A 21,440-nucleotide genomic window follows, 5' to 3' on the forward strand; every position below is an offset into this window, starting at 1 on the left:
TGACTGCTGTCTATCCCTGGGGTTCTGTAACAGACCTGAAATAAGCAAGACCAGACTAATAAACTTTAAGATATTATACACCAAACCTTTTTATGGACTGCTGGATTTGTATCTGGACTAGTCTTTTAACTAAACAGGCCACCTTTTGTAAAGTATTATGAAATAAAATCATAGATATCAGTTGTTGAGTAATCAGTCTAGAGAGATGGAATGTAATTTCTGGTGCGAGTCTACGAATGTATTTCAGTAGCTACAGAACTCTGAATTTATGTGAGATAATAAAACAATTGCCACCCCTTTATCTTGCCTATACCAAGTATTTAATGTAAAATTGCCTATCCAGTTGTTCTGTGAAGACTACTTTAAAAAGATGAATAGGAGGCATCCTGGAGACCTAATTACATATAAGCACTGCAGTTAATTAAGATACATACAGCTCATCTGTTGAACAGTCATTTTTGCAAAATTAATTATAGCTTTGTTCATCGCATTCTGCAGTGATGAATACTAATATTTAAATTGCATATCGCTATAATTCAAAATCTAAAGATATTAAAAACATTAATTTTCATAGCTGTCTTTGATGCATGTATTTTTATACCCACTTTACATTCCCCATTAAAGATCAGAGGCATGGGATGGTTCCCCAAAGCCAAATATTTAAGTACCAAAGCAAGATCAAAACTTCAAATTTCACAGCACCCAATCCAACCGGTACTCTTTTAAGCCACATTGCTCTTCTGAAAATAGGGAAGAATTAATTAATAACTACAACCAGACAGTGCCATTGTGAAACAAGAAATGCTTCATATATAAGTAGATGTACACTGAAATGAATATAAAACCAAAGAAAAATAACTGTCATCAAGAATGTAGCATTGCCAAAAAATAATTTCTCAGGCAAATCTGCCCCATACTGAGTCACTGAGGTTTTCCCATTGACTCTTCCAGAAAAGAAAAACAGATCTGAAACATCTTTGCGATAAAGGTAATTATCAAAATTAAGCATGGTTGACATCACAAAATGTAATAAGTTTGCATGCATGCTGAATGTGTTTAAAAAAAACACATTACAAAGCACAAACATACAGGTTTAAGTCAGGCATAGTCCGGTCATTATCAAGCTATTTGCCTAACCTTTATAAAACTTACTCTGATAAGAAGTACGGATCCGTTTCGTTAAATCTGGATAAAAGTTAGACAGGCCACGCATGCAAAAGTTGTCTTTGGAACATGCCAGTACACCAGCATCAGCAGCAGGCAGAGGAAAGAGAGAAAAAACAGTCTAAAGTGAAAGGAAGTGATATCATAACCAGCATCTAGAACAGCCAAGGTGAAGAAATTTCTGCAGATACTTACCTTCCCATTGGGAGATATAACAAGAAAAATAATCAAGAAAGTAAAGGATGTAGGATGGATGGTGAGAAAGCAGCTGAGGCTTTTTTTAGATGCATAGTTTCTATGAGTAATCTAAGAGTATGTATTCCTTCTTATCAGTCACTTATACCTAGTAGGCTCCATACTAGCTACGCTACATAGCTGGAACATTGCCTTAAAGGACTGGTAAAGACTGTCACCAACAGAGAAATCCTACACAGAACAGTGCTGATAATAGCTATTTCTACATCAGCTACCTTGCACCTTTTGTACAGGGCTCTGCAACATATTGTTTATGGCTAGCTGCTCAAATTACTTTGGGAGCTGCTGTGAGGCTGGCTGAACCAGATAGAGAAGTTGGATGTAGCTTAAAGCTGCTTGTCTCTTGTCTCCTCAGCTGTGCCAAATTTACATCTTTAACACTTGGCACAGATGAGAACTAAGCTTGCCATGATTAAATGCCTAGAAAGTGAGATAAATGGTCTTTCAGGAACAGCAGTAGGCCTGAAGACTTACATTTTATTCTCTAAATATTACTTTCTGTTTGGAGTACAAACATATTCCCAATTAAAAAAACTTCCCCTTGACTCTATAGAGAAATAGGATTTGATGATTTAGTGCAGGGTCTGCTGATGAAAATGCAGACATGCTATAATCTGCTGCTTTTATAATTTTATGGTTAGATTTAAAACTCAGTATTTTCAAACAGATTTTTAAATCTAATTCTAAAACTCCACAGCTATGTAAAACACATTTCATAATTGTGTCTGACTCTAGTATATTACTATGGAATATGTAGAGCAAAAAGACTTCAAACATAGAATAACTTCTGACTTGTTTTTCCTCATACAAGTAAATTTTTGAGATAACCAAAAACATACGGTAAAATTTAGCTGCTTTGATAGACTAATATTTGTAACACACAATGCATAATAATAGCTATGACTTACAAATGTGATCCTCTCAACATCAAATTTTAAAATGGGGTACAGGTGGATTTAGTAAGTTTATATCAAAAGCTTCAATTCACTAACAAAGTGGCTAGTTTGAGCTAGTTGTGCTACCTACATAACATGTCTCTCACGTGTTACATTTCTCCAAACACAACTGCCTATTGAAATACCAATGAATAGCACCTGGGAGAAGATACAATTAAGTTTAAATTGAAGTCTTACCTATGGGTATGAACTTACTGAAAGCAGAAAGAAAATTGCATACGGCCTATGCTTCAAGTGGTGGCCAGAGAAACAATTTATTGCTCTGTTCATCACCATTTTTTAGAGACTCAGCTGAGGGAGTTACTTGCTAACCTCCATCCCAAAAGAATAAACTTTGTAAAACATTTTGTTTCTGAGAAAGTGTCAGTACCTAAAACATGTCAGGTTTCTTTTGTTAAGTTTTAGAAACTCCACTGGCCAGCAAATAGTCATGCATTTCAAAAGCACTATAAAAAGCCACAGGCAAAAAAACCAAAGAGCATGTCAGGCTCATAACCACAATAATTTATTTCCTACCTGCAGCAAACTGCTTGCTTTTGCGAGGTGAACGGGGTTGACGCTGGTATGGATCACTTGATCCATATAGGTCAAGGGTTCCCATGCTCAGCAGTACTGTCTTCTGCATGAAGTCCACAACAGCCAAACCATTGCAGTTTCCGAATGCCACTCTGAGGAAAGAAATTTTTCTCAAAGGTATTGGTAATATGTAATCAAGGGGGGCAAAAAAATTTTTTATTCATTATTATGAATTCTGCATGAACATTTTCTTCAGAAACTACTCAAAGCTTACTTTTTCTAACTCTTTTAGATTTGTAATCCTGAATCCTTAAAATTGTGTCCTGAAGCACAGTAATTGGCATTCCAGAAAGCAGGCTGCCCACTTCAATTAACTTTCTATGCCAAATGCATTGCAACAATGTCTAAATATAATTCTAGTAATACTGATGCAAATTAAGACTACAAATCTGGACATAGGTCTTAAAAAGTGGTTACACATAAATATGAAAAATACAAATATAAGTTAAAATATGAATACAAATAAATATACAAATATTTAAAATGCTAAATATAAATTATAAATGAAATATATTAAGCTGTATTGTGGACATGCCAGAATCTGAAAGATATTTATAAATTTTCTTTCCAAGTCTGTCAGCTTGGCTACATAATAGATACCTGCTAAATCATTTTCTACCCCTCTGAAATGCTTCCATGATTGACATTTTGATGGTGCTTTGAAACATGGGCAAGATCTCTCAACTAGTGTGAGATTGCCTAAGAACCTGACTGCAGTCTTGCTATAAGGAAAAACAGATGGAACAATTTATTTATTTTGTCCCTAGAAACTCCCTGATTCTGCTCTGTTGCTACTACAGATTCCCTTCTGACATGTATTTCAGAAAGAGGGAAGAAGTTGTATTGGACCAGAGCACTTTCTCTTCTCCCATAAAAATGCTTTCTGTTCATGATTTTCCCCCAACTTGGGAGGGATGGAGGTTGGGGTGGGGTGGGGGGTGGATTAGAAAATATGTCTATCTAAGAAGAAGGAAGAAAACAAAAAGACACTGAACATCTATATGTAAAACCTGGGAGAAAATCTGAAGTTAACCATAGAATATAGAAACCCATAGATCTCAGCAGATAAAAACTCACTAAAGCATTAAATGTATTTAAAATTTAATAGCAAAATAAATTCACAGGATCCATATGCCAAACCCTTGCACTGCATTGTTGGAGATTTCATTTAAGCAGAAATACTATATACTGAAGATTATTCTACTGAGGTCTCTCCTTTTCTATCAGACTGCAACTTTAACTTCCAGATTGAAAGGATTACAGGTAGAGCCACAAAGAAACTCAAAATTCCATACCATGCTCAATCATATTAGGTATCATTTCTGATCAAGTTCTGTTATTTTATGTAAAAAGTGAGTAAGGTGGTCAGTTCAAAGCCCTGCAAGATATTTAAGCGCTCATTTCACAGTAAAAGCGAGCTGTGCTCTCACCTCCACCTGACTCTTCTTAATATAGCTCCAAAATATTTTAAAGGAGATATATGAATTTGTGTGTGGAAAAACAATAGGGAAAGAGTGGAGTAATGAGATGGAGGAAGGGGAAGCAGGGTAGATAGAACATTTTCCTCCGTTGTACTTTTCCTTCTGCTTCCATTACAAAAAGGAGGTTACATACAGCAAATGGGAAAGGTAAAGAGTGAAAATGAGGTGAGTTTTTCTTATTTGTCAAACTGGCAAATTAAGGCACCATCTACAGCAGTGGCTCAAATTCTACCAGTTGTTACTACACCATGTTTTCTACCCTTGACTTAACACTGACTTTAGTACAGCATTTATGGAAATACTATGAACATAGTCTTTTTTTCCCCATTGACTCTTCACTGATCATTAACCGCTTAAGCAACTACTAATATACGCCAGTAAAGTGTGTACAAATACACTTTATTTGTCAATACTTTGTGCTTATGTGGAAAAATCATAAGGTGCACTGATGAATAAACTCATTGTTTTATTAATGTAGAGTAATATCTGTTTCAGAATTTACAATAGCCTGTTTTGCTTAATAGAAGAACAAAATAATTTTTAGAGAGTTTCCCTGGGACAAAAAAAGGAACTTGATCTGCCACATTTGCCCGAAGACCATTCTGTGTGAAGTTTAATATGTCTTCATGCTTCTTGATACAAAATTAGTATAAAATTATTTTGTTATTTGGGTTTTTAATTCTCGTATTTTGCTCTAAAGCATATGTCAGTAGGCATTGTCACAGAAAGGATACTAAAGTAAAAAAGATTATTAGTGTGAAGTGTGACAGCATTTCCTGTGTTCTTGAGTCCCTGCATTCTAGGTGGAGAATTAAAACTAAAGGAATTAAAATGACGAGTGTCAATGTCACCTGTTAATACTTTAGGCAACAAAAATTATAGCCATCTGCATTTTGAAAATTATTAACCTTAGATTTATGAATTTTGGGAAACATGAGTCACAAGAAGAGCTAGTGATCATTCACTTTATGGTCAGCAAATCCACAAAATGGATCATCACCTCCTGGTCTGTATTTTTCTAAACTCCTCTAAGTTCACACATGAGCATGGATATAATACTTCTTATACCTAAAAAATTTACTTTACCAAGAAAAATCAGAAATTGCTCATTAATATTATAATACTTCTGAGGAATTATAAAAGAATCTAGAAGACATTACTATTAACAAGGCTTAAGATAAATTGCTAACATCCAAGTCTTTATAAAATCAAATACAACGTAAGCACAATTAATTTCTCAATTTTGATTGATGAATAGATTAGTTGCTAGGAGATGTTCTATTCTGTGGGTATCTTTTCATTAAAATCTCATAAAATCCTCATCACACATTTCTTGACAATTAATATGTAGATTGGCTGAAAATTTTTATCACAAGCTGGTAATACATTTTCAGAGACTGCTTTCAGTCCAACAGAACATACTTTAAAACAAATTTCTTATTTGTATATTACCTTGTAGATCTTCAGTTGTAACTGAAGCATTTTGTAAATTTTTCTTTTCTACTTTCGTAGCACAAAGAAGGTTTTTGGTGATTCAACAGTAATAAAACAGGTTTTAATACTTCTGATTTGTAGCTCGGTACCGTTAAAAGTAAACAAAATACATTAAATAAAATTTTGCAATGTCTGAAGTCTGTTATCTTTGCTGGGGGTAAAGTTTTTTTATATCTTGCTTTACTCCTGTTTTTTATATCTTCTCAAGCTTTAAGCTGAAATGGCACAGTTTTTCCACATTTTGAGGCTAGATAACAGGAGAAAACAAAAGTATTAAAAATTCTGATGAAAGATAGGGTTGTACCTTGTCATGTCCAAGGAAAAAGTTGAGAGAGACAGGAGAGAGGGTGAGAGAAGAGACTTTGCAGAAGCAATTTAAAAAACCAGGCCTTTCTCGGGTAACTTTTGTAGAAAAGTTAAATTTATGTTATTGGGCTATTTTATTGATACATGCATTTATTTCTGAAATACTCATGTACTTAGTATATGGTGTTTTAAAGGAGGCTGTCCTGTTAAGCTATCACTGCACCTAGCAAAGAAAACAATTTAAAGCATTTGATTGAATCAGGTAAGTTTGAATCAATCAGGAAACCACTGTGAGTACTGCAACCTGTCAGAGTAGTTTACAAGTGAGAGAATTCCTGAGATTATTCCTGAAGTCTGATGTTGCCTTGAGATCTGCGACCTGCAAGAGAGCCAATTAGGCAAAACCCAAAAATTTGCACAAGTGACAAATGTATCTAGGTATGGTAAAACAAACGAAACTTCTAGACTCATGAACAGGAAACTGTCTGGAAATTCAGGCCAAAGGCTTGACAAAACAGCCCACAAACAACAATATATTTGCACGAACGTAAAGGCTCTGCATAAAATTTCCGAAGCCTCTGAAGAGAGTCAAGTGACTTACTGAAAATCAGTAGGAGTCAGACACCTAACACCCATTACAGTCCATAGTGTTTATTGGAGTAACACCTTCTATAGGGAAAACCATTTTAATGCATCTAGCCGACTCTCAGTGAGAGAAAACATTAAAAATTGGCAAATAAATTGAACCTGAGAAAAAAATACACACAGATACGCTTACTTGCATTTCCCTACAGAATTTAGCATTTAGCATTAGCCTTATTCCATTTTCAATTTCAGGTCACTGGTTCTTTTGCAAACAGAGATTAGCACAGAAATAAAAACTGCTCTTCTCAGAAGACAATTCCCAGCTAAGATACAATATCATGATATTTAACATTTAGCACTTAATCGCATCATTATTTTCTATGAAATATGTTTCACCTTGGTGATCCTTTCAAAATAACTTTAAAAATTACAGATTTGAAAGGTAATTAGATTTTATTTGAAAGGATGGACAGAATAATGGGAAAAGATTCAGTCTTTTAAATAGGAATAGTAAAAATACGGGCAAGACTGGCAGTTCAACATCTCATAATCGTTATGCAAGTCAAAATAATTTTTCCCCATGAATCTGGGTTATAGCACCTCTTGATTATATTTACTCTGACTTTAATTGTCTGCAGGAAACTTCAAAGTATAAATGGAAAATACATTATTTAGTGCAATATACAATAAATCAATGCAACCTTAATTTTGAGTTACTTACAGTCCATAAGCAGAGTTTACAGCAAGACTGGTAATCTGTTGTGGAGGCTCACCATCCACCCACACCAACTGAATAACAAGGTCTGCTTGGTATCCAGGAGGCATTCGCACAGGTCGAGTCTTAACGCTAAGAAGAGGAGGTATCAAATAAGAACAAATAAACAAACAGACTGGGCCATGAATAACAACTGCTTCTCTTGAGAAAATACTAGTGAAGCACAATCCCTTAATGAGTCCAGAGCAGCAGCAGCACTTGCAGCATACTGTGCGTATACCCATACATTGACACTAGGCATTCCAGCCAAACAGGGATATTTTGGAGGAATTCCAGGTTTTGACTTTCATTTCTCCTGTAGAAATAGATCTGAAAACTTCGTCATTCCCTACAAGAGAAACTCTGGAGAAGATGTAGGCGGGTGTCAATAAAAATAATTTTTGCTTAATCGTTTTGCTTTGATTTTCTTTTTTCAGAATATTTTCTTATGCTAGATAATGCATACTTAAAAACCATCATGAATATTTAACTTGAATGGAAAACCTAAAATACCTTCTCTGAAACTCTGAAGCAGGACATTTCTGTATTTTTGGAACCTTCTTGCTCTGAAGTAAAGCATGACAGAAAAATGGAAAGAGGCAAGAGAAGATGAGAAGATGTACCTTTCTATAGTGGTCCTCACCATTGTGCATTTAAAACTTATGGACCTGACAATTTTATTTGTCCATCTAGGGCAAACAAGTCCTGTTTTCTTCTTCGGAGTATAATCACTTACTGAATGCTTCCTACATAAAATCTGATATAATTATTAACACCTCTTCATATTCTGTTATGGCAAGTTCAGTGACTTGTGAAGCAGGTAGTGAAGGTGGAGTGTAAGAACTGAACACTTCCATGTGACTATTTTATGTGTGTTCTTGACTGGTAGAACTTAACTGGATGAAACATTGAAAGAAGATATTATGCAATATTAGCAATACTGTGAGGTATTCATGCTATTCATTAGCACAGTCACACTCTAGGTAGTAATTTATACTTAATGCCCCCTAGCCGGGCATTTTTACTGTAGCTGTAAATGGTGAGACTGCTTATATTGCACCCGTCTGCACACAGTCATAATAGGGCAGTTTATCACATAAAATCCTCTGTCTCTGTGAAAAATAGTACCCAAAGACAGACTAAGAATCAGGAGAGGAAGGAGAGCAGCTAGTTAACATAGACATAGACAACACATTCTGAAGAACTGCTATTTTTGGCACATAATATTTCTTTCTGCTGTAAGTGCTTCTCTATACAAATTTGTCTACCATAAATAACTTAGAGCAGTGTTATCCTATGTACTGGATCTTATAGAAAAGATCTTTCATGATTCTAAAGATGCAGACTATCTCCTGAACGTGACTATGATGTGAGTCAGCAAGCTTTCCAAGCATCCCTGGCCCAAACACCTGAAAAGATTATTGATGAGATTGTAAAAAAATCCAACTAATTTCTATTGCGAAGCTATTAAATAAGCACTTGTCTCAAAAGAGGATATTCAAACTTATCATTCTATAACCAGGGCTATCAGGTTTTTTGTAGCTATGCTGACCACATCTGTTGGGATGGAGGCCTTGGTGGTAAATAGGGCTACCGGCAATCTTAGAAAATTGAAATTAGATGCAGAAAACTGAAGTAAAATGAAGTAAAACATAACCATAGAATGACAACAGGCAAAAGTTCTGAACGAGGTAACTCCAGTAGCACAACTGACAATACACAAAGCAAATAGTGGTCTAATTCTGACGGAAGTTATGAAGAACCAGAGGACTGCATGATACATCTCAAGTTTTTATGGCTTGGTATAGAGAATGAGAAAAGCCTGGACATGGATGTAGGTTGTTGACCCAAACTGGAGGGGAATCCCATTGTGACAATGTGTAAATAGTGTAGATGAGCAGCACTTTAACTGCCTGGTAAGAGACAAGAAAGTAACCACCTTCATTTTCTTGCATAAGAAGCCTTGTTATCTATGGTGGGTGACAGACAGCAACAGATACAGCAACATACTACAAGTCTAGCATGCCAAAAAATGATGGGAGCCAGAAAGTGGTGCTGGCAGCAGTGAGGTAAGACTTTCTGAAGTGCGGCTTGACCAAGCCACAGTAAGCACATGGTGTAACAGAGTTGCACAAGACACCTTGTTAGAACTCATACGCAGTTATATCAAGCCTGAAGAGAGGAAGCAGCAGAAAACAGGAGCTGGTGCAAGTGAGGCACCAGCTGGTGCAGCTGGTGAAAGAGCTGAACAGTTCATTAAAAGATGTGTGATGTCTTTCACAATCCTCTGCAACTTTCTCAGGTCCTGCAGCCTCCTCAAACTCCATAGCCCTATCAGAGTATACCTATTATACCTGAGGATATGGGGTCACATATCTGGGTATCATGTGTCTCAATACCAGAGCAGAATATATGCAGCATTTCAAGATGAGGAATGAGATCTTTACTTGGATCTTCAAGACATAACCATCTCCTCTCCCCTTCATGACCCTGACCTGCTCCTACCTTTTTGCTCTGACTGCAGAATTATGTAAGTTGTGTAGCAAGGTTTTGATAGCGGGGGGGGTGGGGGGCTGCAGGGGTGGCCTCTGTGAGGAGAGGCCAGGGGCTGCCCTGTGCTGGACACAGCCCCATTATAGCTGGTTCCAGCTGGCTCTGCCACAGACCCATGGCAGGACACAGCTGAGCCCCCTAGCCAAGCTGGTGGCACCTCTGGGAAGACATATTTTAAGAAAGGGAAGAATATCCTGCCTGGGAGTAATGAGTGAGAAAAAAAATATGTGCGAAACAGCCCTGCAAGCACCAAGGTGAGAGAAGGAGGCGAGCCGGTGCTCCAGGTGTGGGAGCAGAGATTTCCCTGCAGCCCATGGAGAGGACCACAGTGGAGAGGACCATGGTGGAGCAGATATCCATACTGCAGCCCACGGAGGACCCTATAGTGGAGCAGGTGGATATTTCTTGAAGGAACTGCAGTGTGTAGAGAGCCCATGCTGGAGCAGGTTTATCCTGAAGGACTGTACCCCATGGGAGGGACCCCACACCAGAGCAGGGAAAAGCGTGAGGAGGAAGGATCAGCAGAGAGAGGCTGTGGACTGACCAGAACCTCCACTCCTCATCTACCCTGTGCTGCTTGGGATGAAAGAAGTGGAGAAGTTGGGAATGAAGGAGAGAAGGTGGGGAGGGGGGGAGGATGGGCACACACAGGTGCTTTAATTTTTGTTTTTGTTTCTTATCATCCAACTCTTATTTTAACTGGAAATAAACTAAATTACTTTTCCCAAGTTGAGTCTGTTTTGCCTGTGACAGTAATTGGTAAGTGATCTCCCTGTCTTTATCTAAATCCACCAGCTTTTCCACTTTATTTTCTTCCCCTTGTCCTGTTGAGGAAAGGGAGTGACAGAGAGCCTGGGTGGGCACCTGGCAGCTGGTCAAGATCAACCCTCCCACAGCTGTCAATAGCTTTGTAGTGTTGTTTTCTATTAACAGAAAACCTCTGCTCAAAGTTATGCACTTTCTTACCTGTTCTGCTGGCACTAAAGCTTCGCCCTTTCCTTTTGTTGATAAGATACATATCCATGAGCATTTCTGAAATGACACTATCCATAAGGTCAATGAAGCCCTGGATTACCCAGGAGTATTTGTGTTGAGAACAAAGGGCTGAACATCTGTGAACCCACGCTGCTAAGGGAGAGGGGTCTTTTGAGACTGGGGAAAACTGAAACTACAAACAAGAGTTGTATAGAATGAAGAGGTATTCTTTTCAAACAAACATCACAGCAAGCAGAAGCTGAATATTTTGTACATTTGTCCTCCAGAATATCTTTTGTGATGGGGCCCTTCCACTTCTTACGTTTGTGGATAAGCCTTTAAGAGGCATACTAGTGGTGGTGTTTCCATCTTGCATCCCATTTTCAGTTTTCAGTTCCTGCCCTTAAAAATGTTATAAAAAATATAAAACAGGTAAATGAGATCCAAGAAGCGAGACTTAAGTCTAATGCCCTTTCAGCTGGGCAGACATACTTTCCATCCATATTTTCTAATGGATAAGTGATGATGTGGGAGAACACAAGAGTCCAGCACACTGCTATGGTAAGTTCCAAGATATATCTCTCAAGGCGAGGTGTTTATCCTTTTGTTCTTCTAAACAAACTACATGAGATTGACAATGGCTGCAGAATTAATTCTCTTCTTCTAAAACATGTTTTTATCATGATATTACTTTTCCATAGTGTTTAAACCACATGCTGAAAAAAATTAGAGACCTTGAAGTGCCTTCTAAATTAACTTTCAGATTGTTGTTACCTGAGCAAAAAAAGCAAACACCTTTCTCTATTTTTTCACTGCAATTTTGAGGATCTTCTTTGGTAAGATGGATGTTATTTCACAGGGATTTTCTCTAAGCAGAGAATAAGTTGTAGTTGGTGAAAGACCAAAAGACTGGAGTAAAACAGTTTCAGATTTCACGATTCAGTTTGTCTTTCCCATGTTCCAGTGACAGCTTCCTCTTTAAGGATGTTTGAGCCATTTTCCTGGTCTCACTAACCATCTTGCTTGAACAGTAATGTTGATACTTAGTTCTTCACCTTGTTTTGGATTGCTTTTTTTGAAGTGTTTATACTATAAGCCTAAACAGATTGCAGGAGTATGCACAGAAGGATTGTAGATATTTCAGTGATTTCCTTGACATGCTTTTGTTACGCTACACTGAATTTGGTTGTTGCTAAGTTTTGTTTTTTAGTTTTCTTCATTATATAATCACAGACAGTTCTTTATAATTTTGGAGCTACTTGGAGATATTTCTTGATTGACCTAATTTTGGGATGATACTAAAGATCAGGGAACAGAGGCTTACATTCTGGGTACAGCTTTTTGATGACAGTATTTACATAAAAAATATTTATCTGGATAATCTCAAATATGTCAGTTTCTTATCTTATTATAGCTGCATATTTGATTATAAAATCTTCTGAAATAAGCAAGAACAATATTTATTCCACACTGCTGCTTGCCTCCCTTGGTAACATTTACTTTTGATTTCAGAAAAATGCCAAGCTTTCATTACTTCAGGCCCTTTAATCATTTGCTTTCTAGTACCTATTCACAGACACAAACATGTTCAGTCATTCTGTCTTTTGACTAGCAAAAATTGCATAGTGTGGAGTGTCACCCATTTGCTGTAACAAGATTTAGAAGCAGATATGAAATGGAGCCAAGATTAAAAGCTAGTCTGTATATAATATTTTATGTGGATTATCAACATAGATCAAGTTGTGCACTCACCCTCGTGTATAGGTGGCTGCAGCTTTACATTATCACTGCATCATAGATTCTGTACTTCTGCCCACCTGAATGACTTGCATATAAAATCAACAGCATCATCCAGGTCTCTATGGGTTTTCTGTGTTGCAGCACTACTTTCATCTTATCATCTTAATTCTGCTTATAATAGAAGTTTTTTGACAGAAAAGGAATGTGGACCCAGTTAGGGTTTGGGGGAAAAGTGTGGATACTCATATGCCTTTCCCTATTGAAAAGGATGAGTGTACACAGTATACTTTTATATAAATGTAAGAGGGAGTATGCCAGCAGTTCTTGTGGTATAATTACTTCAACTTTGAAAAATAATTTCTCTGTCAAAATAAGTTTATGTTTACTTTGTGTAAAATGGGACAAAACCCAGTTGGCCAGCTTAATGTGGAATTATATGGAGTTAAGCAAACTCCTAAAAACTAACCAGCAGAACCTCCACTAGTTCATTACAGCTTTTCTGCCTCCAAGACCAACAATTCCTCTCCTCCCCAGACCAAATCAAATAAGAATCGCTTCAGGGAAAATCTTAGCCACTGAAATAATAAATTCATTCTTGCTGATTTCAATGGCATAAATAGATTTCACATTGGGATTTTTTTAGTAACGTATCTCTGCCTCTGCTATTGATTTTCATGGTTTATGTTAATGACTAACTGAGGTCTGAGGTTCAGCTGCCTGACTGAATGAGTAAGACAAATGAACAGGATGTCAAAAAATACTGTTAATTTTGCAAGAACAATAGAATATTATTGTTTTTAAACACTAATGCTATTTTCAGGAGCTCAACAGCACAAAGAATCTGCAAAGTCAGGCAAAATTAATTTAAACTGCTTTTGATATAATTGAGACATTTAAAATATTTAATAATAATTAGACTGAAATAATGAATTCACTAAAATGAGAGGAATTGTTATCAGCAATGCACTATCATTGCTGGGAAATTACAGTTTATGGAGTTTTGTATGGAATTCTGTTTTGAACTATTAAAACCTGTGTTTTATCTGCCTTATTAGTAAGAACATATTAATCTACTCCAAATGGTAGCAATGTGTACTCTAGCAGACAACAATTTGCTTCTTTCTAAAGATTAAACATATGTACATTTCCACACAGTGCAACTGTTTCATAATTGTATATTTTATAGCTTGTTTCATGAGTTTGAACACAGTTTCTATCCCTTACACACCATAAAATGCATATACTTCTTTCACAAAGAAAGATTTTAGTGTTATACTAATTACTGAGGGAGGGAAAGCTTTGCACATGTCTGCTTTATGGAATTCTCTTCGCGAACTCAAAAAAAAAAAGGTTCCTTAGAAGTTCCTTAATTTATTCTGTGGCACTTGTGTTGCACTAAAAACTGTGGGTATGAGATTTACTCCTAGATCATACTGGAAAATTCCAGTCAAATCTTTCCTGTAACAGTTTATCTTCTCCATATTTACTTATATCCTTTTAAAATCTCTTGTTAATTATTTTGCCTTAATTCTTTTGTTTGTTCCATATTCAGGTTTCTTCTCATTTTGTGTTGCATACATGAAGATGATTAAAAATATTAACCTCTTTTTCTTGATAGTTAACTGATTGTTAATACAACAGATAGGAATGCTTTTTAGGAAGCTAAATCTTTGAACAATGGCACAGACTTACCTAAGACATGGGATACTATCCTTCATTGTTCCTTCACATGCTACAGTGTTGGTACTGCCTGAAAGGCTCTTTAAAGAAGGAGGCTGGGAGGAGGCATCTGGAAATGGAGGAATTATTTCTGGTTCAGGAGTAATGATATCTTCTACTTCATACTGAAGTCGTACCTCTAATGACTTAAATAAATAAAAAGCCAAGTTACAATTTAATAAAGCAAGCTGCTGAATGTTCTGTCACTTTCAAATAAATATCAGTAAGCCTTTTTTAAAGAATGACCCCCCACATTTATCATTATCATTTTCAGGCAAAGAATACTGTCATTTGTTATTTATACATCTTAACAGCAACATCATATAAGAACCATCTACCCTATGCTGATGGTGAAATACATAGTTATATTCTTCCAGCGCTGACTTTGATTCAAGCCTTTTACTTTAAGTGAAAGGCAAGAATACAACTTTCCAGCATTTATTATGAAAATAAAAGTTAATTTCACCCCCAAATAAATAATATTTTGGCATAAGAAGGCATCATTCAGGATAAATGTAATGAAATTTTTCTGCCTACTGTCTGATATCATTTTCCTAAGCAAATTCATTAAAAGAATGATCATCCACTCTGCTTACTTATTGCTAGTACAACAGAGCCTCTACAAGACAGGTTTTAGCTAGTATGCAGAAGCCTGACAGTGTGGGTAGTACTGATTGAACGAACTTCATTTGGCCATAGGTGGGGGTCAGGAAATCAAATATAACAGCACAGAGTTCCATATTCCTTAAACTGAACATGAGTTTGGAGGATTCTAGAAAGCAAAGTTCAAACCAGTTACCTGGTTGCCCTATCTAGATAGGGAAAAGGAGACCAATCAGGCCCAAACATTCTTCAAATTCTTTTTACTCATTCAGGAAACCTTAACTGAAGGATTCCAAAACACCAAAGAAACTGGACAGAGAGCTCAAATCTGTGTAAATAATCATCTCAAAGAATCACAGTAAATACTGGGCAATTCTTTCTACCTCATGAATTGTTCCACGAGATCCTTGTTTTGAAAAGAATAAAAAAACCAAGGCACAGCCCTCAAAGAGTTCTGGGGATTACTAGCTGAATAGTAATTTCAGTGCTGGTACCTTGAAGAGATCAGAAGCAATTGCAGATCTGGACACTGCAAACTCTGTCTTAGTGATCTCTCACTGAGACATCTGTACCAGAATCAAGGTGACAGTATTAAGAAAATACCTAAGTTTTATGCAAATTGGGAGATAAAGATCAGTACTAAATACTCTCCTATTTCTCAGCTATTGTGTAAAAATACCTACGTTTTCAGAAAGAAGTGATTCTGCTCAGTCAGAAAAGAAAGGGTACTTTCTCAAAATTTCACTTGTTTTCTCCTTGCAAAATCCATGGATACTTTTTGCCTGAATCATCTAAGAAACCTAAGGACAACATTTGCCTTCGAAGACTAATGAGTGAAATATTGAGTTCAGGGAAACCTTATCTCCTGGAAGTAATTGCTGCTGCCTGAAACAATTCATAATGCTGTTTAATCTTCATGCAGGACCGGAGTAACTGTCGGAGAGTGTTCTTCTGCTTGCCAGGTCAGAAGTGAAACATTCTTCTTTGGATGTTTTTCTTTGAGTCTTCCTTTTTCTACTAAAATTCATTTTGTTAAGTTCTAGCTATTGTCTATTTGCAGAGAGAAGGAAAAATTTAGGCTAATAACATGACTGAATTTTTTATACATTTCGGTCCCTGCTTTGACCGGACCTTGGAAGGGGTATAGACCTGTTGTACCAATTTCTTTTGACATGCAGTAAAGATCTTTTTGGAGAATCCCATCACTAGGTTCATCAATTCTCCTTTCTATATTCAAACTAGTGTGAACTTTTTTTCTATGGTTCTTCTCAAGAGCTTTGAAAAGGAACTTCACTGAGGAAAGACTGATCACTGAGAAAGTGATCATGTTTAATAGATACCTAGATATCCTTTTGAGACAGGATGGAGTAGATTCAGATGAGAAAGCAACAACAACAATAGCAAACGCTTTTTACATAATTGCATGGCAATGACTTCAAGGTTGGATATGAAGCCTTATTTGTCTCATGCACACTGCTTGCCTCCAGAATCTGATACAGAATGATGCAAATAATATTTCTACTGAGGAAATCCCAGGCACAGCCTATGCCTTTAAGGCATATTCAGCAGCACACTTCCCTGCTACATAGAGAAACCTTTGAGTAGCCTCTATCCTTCCCATTTACCACAGCAATAACATTACAAGACTGACATCAGCCAGTCAAACCAACACGGGGTACTTACAAAGCTGGGATTTGTAGACTGAACTCAAGGTGGGTTCAGGCTGGCTGCTAAAGAAGGGAAGACACTAAGTGCTAGAACTTGGGCTCACCTCAGGCTCAGGCAGGAAAGAAATCCTGAGACTGACCAGCTCAGTCTCAGTATAGACAAAACTAGACAGCCCAAAGTCAGGTATCTATTCCAACACAGACTCCCATATTTTTTATTACATCATTATTCCCCCCCACCCCAATTAAAAGTGAAGACTTGAATGCTTGCAGCAAAAATGTGGAAATCAAGACATGAGGCCCATCTCAGGGATGCACAAAACCCAGGGCAACTCAGTGACTATGCCACCAAGATCAGATAATTTGCAATTCAGCCACAAAAGACAAGAAAATAATGAAATTAAATTACAGGTAATAAAAGATAAGGTGCATTTGCTATGCAACAATCTCAAGTAAGAATTCAGTAAGAATACTGAAATGTAGTAATGTTAGCAGCATTACATATGAGCTGGTCAGTAACATGAAGTTACTGTTCATTAGTTTTAAAACTTTCCTGAAAAGACACTTTCAGCTAGCTTAATAATTGCCTCTGGGGGGAAAAAGTGAGAGGAAAACAACAGAACAGCTATAGGTAATGAATCTCCTTACCAGATGCCACATGGCTACAGGCCAAAAATGACACGTTTTTGCCAGGCTAGAACTACAGACTTTTGTAAAGTACATTAAAATAGTGTGAAAAGGAAAAGAACTGTAATCGGGGAAGGTGGAAAATGAAAGGGAAATTTTGGGTCAGCCCCTGGACTTGGTTGAGAGCTGGCAGATGCAAAGAAATACTTTCTGGCAAGAGAGTGTCCGGAGCTGCAAACTGTTCTCCAGCACCAGAGAACAGCAAGCCTGAAGGAGAGGCAATCATAGTTAGTTTAGCTTTGCCTTAAGACTAGTTTCCTGTTAAACTTCTTAGACTTAAGAAAGAAGACTTTACATTATAAATGCTCTTCAGCCACACTGTTAGCAGTGGTTGTGGCTCCTGTGCAAAATGCAAGGTTTAAACCAGTCACATTTGCTGTACAACAATAAGTACAAGGTGACTGCAGTGCAGTTAAAAGAACATGAACTGTATGATTCTACCTGAATAAAGTGACTGCTTAAGATATGAAGACAGAAAAAATGAGTATTTGAGCAGGATAGAGCAACAGAAAGCTTAGGGAAATATCAGGTGCTTAGCCATAAATAATCTGGCATTTAATATAGTGTCTCTTTTTAGGGAAATAAAGTCAGCATGAGCCAGAAAAAACCCCCAGTTCTTTATTTTGTTAAAGCCGCTGATAATTTTCAGTCTCCTTGTGATACAAACACTATGAACATAAAGAGATTAAATACCTGAATTATAAAGAGGATTATTGTGTACACGTACTATATACATTATCTGATAAAAATTTACAGCAGACAGTTATTTTTAAAGCAGACAAGTACAACAGAGATTTCTGTATCATAATGTCTTAAAAGCAAACCATGTCTGAAATCTGTGCTCTATGTTACTATTAAAGCAAAAAAGTAGAGTCATCTCCCCAAAATTCAGATTTTTGTTGCTAACTTAAGTAGGATCGAGATTCCACTCAAAAGGTTTGAAGTGGAATGTCCCTAAACCTATATTTATACGGCTTGATATTAATTTTATTCAAGCATATGAGCCCAAACACGGCAAGGCAATTTGATTTAGAAATTATGTTCTTTTATAAGAAAGTAAAATTCTGAAGGACTTACTGCAATTTCAGTATTTACTTCATGTTTGCTGAACCTGTAGACAACCACATATGCAGAAACTCCTGCCACACAGAAAATTCGGCTTTGGGGACACCAGTATATCATCTGAACAGCAAAAGGATCTTCTTCCACAATCTCAGCTGTTGCTTTTCCTTCTCCCAGTTTCTGTTTTTCAAAGACCTTTGATGTTTTTAATTTGTACAACATCTGTAGAGTAACTGGAATATATTAAAACGTATGAAAAATACTGACTAGCACAAAGCAAGTCAGTTACAAAATTCCTTGGTTCCCATTTTCTTTTCAGTTGTGGCATAACAAAAATCTTATGAAGGCCTAAGAGGAGAAGATGATGGGTATTATGCAATACAGATATTATTCTGGCACACAGTACTGGTAGAATATATATTTAATATTTCCAAACTGGATATTTGTCTGTGAAATACTTAGCACTTTCTGGGACAGGATGTCAAAGTGTGTGTTAACCATTATGTCCATAATTAGGCTTATACTCAATGTTATACAGAGGCTCTGATAATTCTGCTATTTTCCTAATGAGATGTGAAACTAAGATATCATTTGTCTGAGGTTATTGTCTTGCTAGAATGTAAAGACTGTCTGGCACTTAAAGAGAAAACATTAGGAAAGTATTCGGGTAGCCTGGGCAACACAAAAACTTTCTGAACAAACAGGAGTTCTAAAACGCTTTTAATTTCTTGACTATTAAGTATAGCTGCATTTATACCTGTATATAAAACCTTAATATCCAGAAGCCTTTGTCAAGACTAGAACTCCATTGCAGTGAATTCTGGAGGTAAAGGAGGGATTATAATCAACCTTATTTTGTTTTATTGACATTCCTCCCCGGTTTTTACTACTTTTACATAAATTTATCAGTGGCATTAATTAATGCACTGCATTAAAAAAAACTGCAGAAGGTCAGAAAATGTCTGTCAGGCCCAGCAACTATAATGGTGTGTATATACATAAAGGCAAGGCTGTTACATATGTTAGTGTAATAGTGGTAGATCAGTCTAGATAGCTCATGTAACAAGAGCAACAAAACAATGGAAGAATGGTGTTTTAGTTATGTAACCGGATGACGAACACAGCAAAATTACATTTTCATTTTGCAGTGCAGATATATTCCAGGAGTTTTAGCATATAACATTTTTTATATTTTTAAAAGTTTTAGGCTATAAAACACTAACAATTTTTCACAAATTACAGCTAGTGCTTCTGTAATGAATACATAATTCTTCCTGCCTTCTGTGGTGGTGGAAGAGGCCTCAGGATGCCCTTAGTCTCAGCAGCAAATCTAGAGTGGCACTTCAAATCAGGCATCATGGGTCCATGCGTACTAGGATTGGAAGAATTACAGAATCCCAGGGCACAACTACAAGGTGAGATTCTCTATGCTTCTGTGAATTACTAGGTACCATCTGCACAAGGGCAAGTAAGAAAAGGCAATGGATTTTGAGCAAAGATGCATTTGGAAAATGGCTTCAGTGGCTTAGCAATTCCCTGACTGCCATAAATCTGTGCTTTCAGATACAAAATTACACAATTAAAACATGTCTAAAAGCAAAGTATTTTGCACCTTCAAATACCAGTAGGATACGTTTGCTATGAAATCTCAAATGAAATTTGAAAATTATTTAAAAAGTTAAGACTTTGTAAATAATAAAACTTTGTAATAATTAATAATTTGTAAATAACGAGTACCAAATACGGTACCAGTTACACAGTAAATGCCTTGAAAAGTAGAATTAAGACCAGGACATCAGAGATGCACTGAAAGGACCATTACTGTTGAAGGGATTGAGAATATTCATGATCATTTAAGCTTTCACCTCTAAGAAGAATTCCTATTGCAGCATGTACATACTGATTAGTGGGTTATGTTTATATTCCCTACAAAAAGTTTTTTCCTTTCCCCACTCCTGTCAAAATGATAGAAGAAATGGCTAGCACAATTTATGCCTGTGCAGTGTATACACTAAATGCTTTGGGGTCTTTCAACAGTCTGTATTGTTTCACCCTAATTTTAACGCCAGTGTTTGCACATTCTTGTCAAGAGCGTATGTAATGAAATATGAACAAGACAAGGTCTAATGCCTCTCACTACTTCTCTAAAGAAAAGTAATTAACATATTTTTGCTCACATTATCATATTTTTGCTCACATTATCTGTGTCTTTACAGATAAACTCCTGTTGACCTCGTTAGAACTTTTTTCTTTTTGGTGTTCACCGTAACTTGAAAATGCTGGAAGATGTAAACTCTTAAGCAGCATGTATCTGTTTTCCCTCCATTTCCAAATAAACAAATTATAAAATATAAAACCAACTCCTGGTCATGTTCAGCTGACATGCCTATGTAAAGTTCCTTTGTGAAATGAGGCTTTGGAAATCCTCATTTTCCCCTTGTCCATCCAGACAAGTACAAGTATTTAGTTAAAAAAAAAAAGTAGGCAAAAAGAGAACTACAAAGTCATCAGGTTTAGCTGACATTAAAATCTTGTAAACATTCCATACATTTGGCTGGAAATGGTAGGTGGATTAATCATTACAATTCTGTGGCACAATGTGGAAGTAGCTATTAGTTTAACTATCTCATACTCCATATTCTTGGTGACCATTACAGACTGGTTATTAGGGTGAAATTAAATCTCTCTATGCCTAACATTTCATACAGAAGTTTCTTTCATGCTGTCTTTTCTTTAAGAGACTGATACCTCATAAAAGAGGTATTCTACCCAGACATCCCTGTACCATGGAAGAGAATACAAGGCAACTCTACTGCAACCTTTGCAGAGCACATTACTTGATCAAAAATATTTTAGCTTTCAA

At 36.6% G+C, this 21,440-nt stretch overlaps 1 protein-coding gene across 2 annotated transcripts in view; it reads right to left on the reverse strand.

Moving 5' to 3' along the window:
• The window catches only part of STXBP5L (syntaxin binding protein 5L), a 210,132-nt gene that overhangs the window by 55,186 nt on the left and 133,506 nt on the right, over positions 1-21,440 (reverse strand). The window contains exons 15-19 of one of the 2 annotated variants that reach the window (XM_064465593.1): positions 18,593-18,810; positions 14,532-14,704; positions 7,539-7,664; positions 2,892-3,043; positions 1,153-1,224 (exon numbers count right to left, since the gene is read on the reverse strand). In XM_064465593.1, coding sequence (XP_064321663.1) covers positions 1,153-1,224; positions 2,892-3,043; positions 7,539-7,664; positions 14,532-14,704; positions 18,593-18,810 — 741 coding nt within the window. The remainder of the gene's footprint in view (positions 1-1,152; positions 1,225-2,891; positions 3,044-7,538; positions 7,665-14,531; positions 14,705-18,592; positions 18,811-21,440) is intronic. The other variant, XM_064465600.1, reaches the window with a different exon arrangement.

Source organism: Phalacrocorax carbo, chromosome 1, assembly GCF_963921805.1.
Source record: "Phalacrocorax carbo chromosome 1, bPhaCar2.1, whole genome shotgun sequence".
NCBI lineage: Eukaryota > Metazoa > Chordata > Aves > Suliformes > Phalacrocoracidae > Phalacrocorax > Phalacrocorax carbo.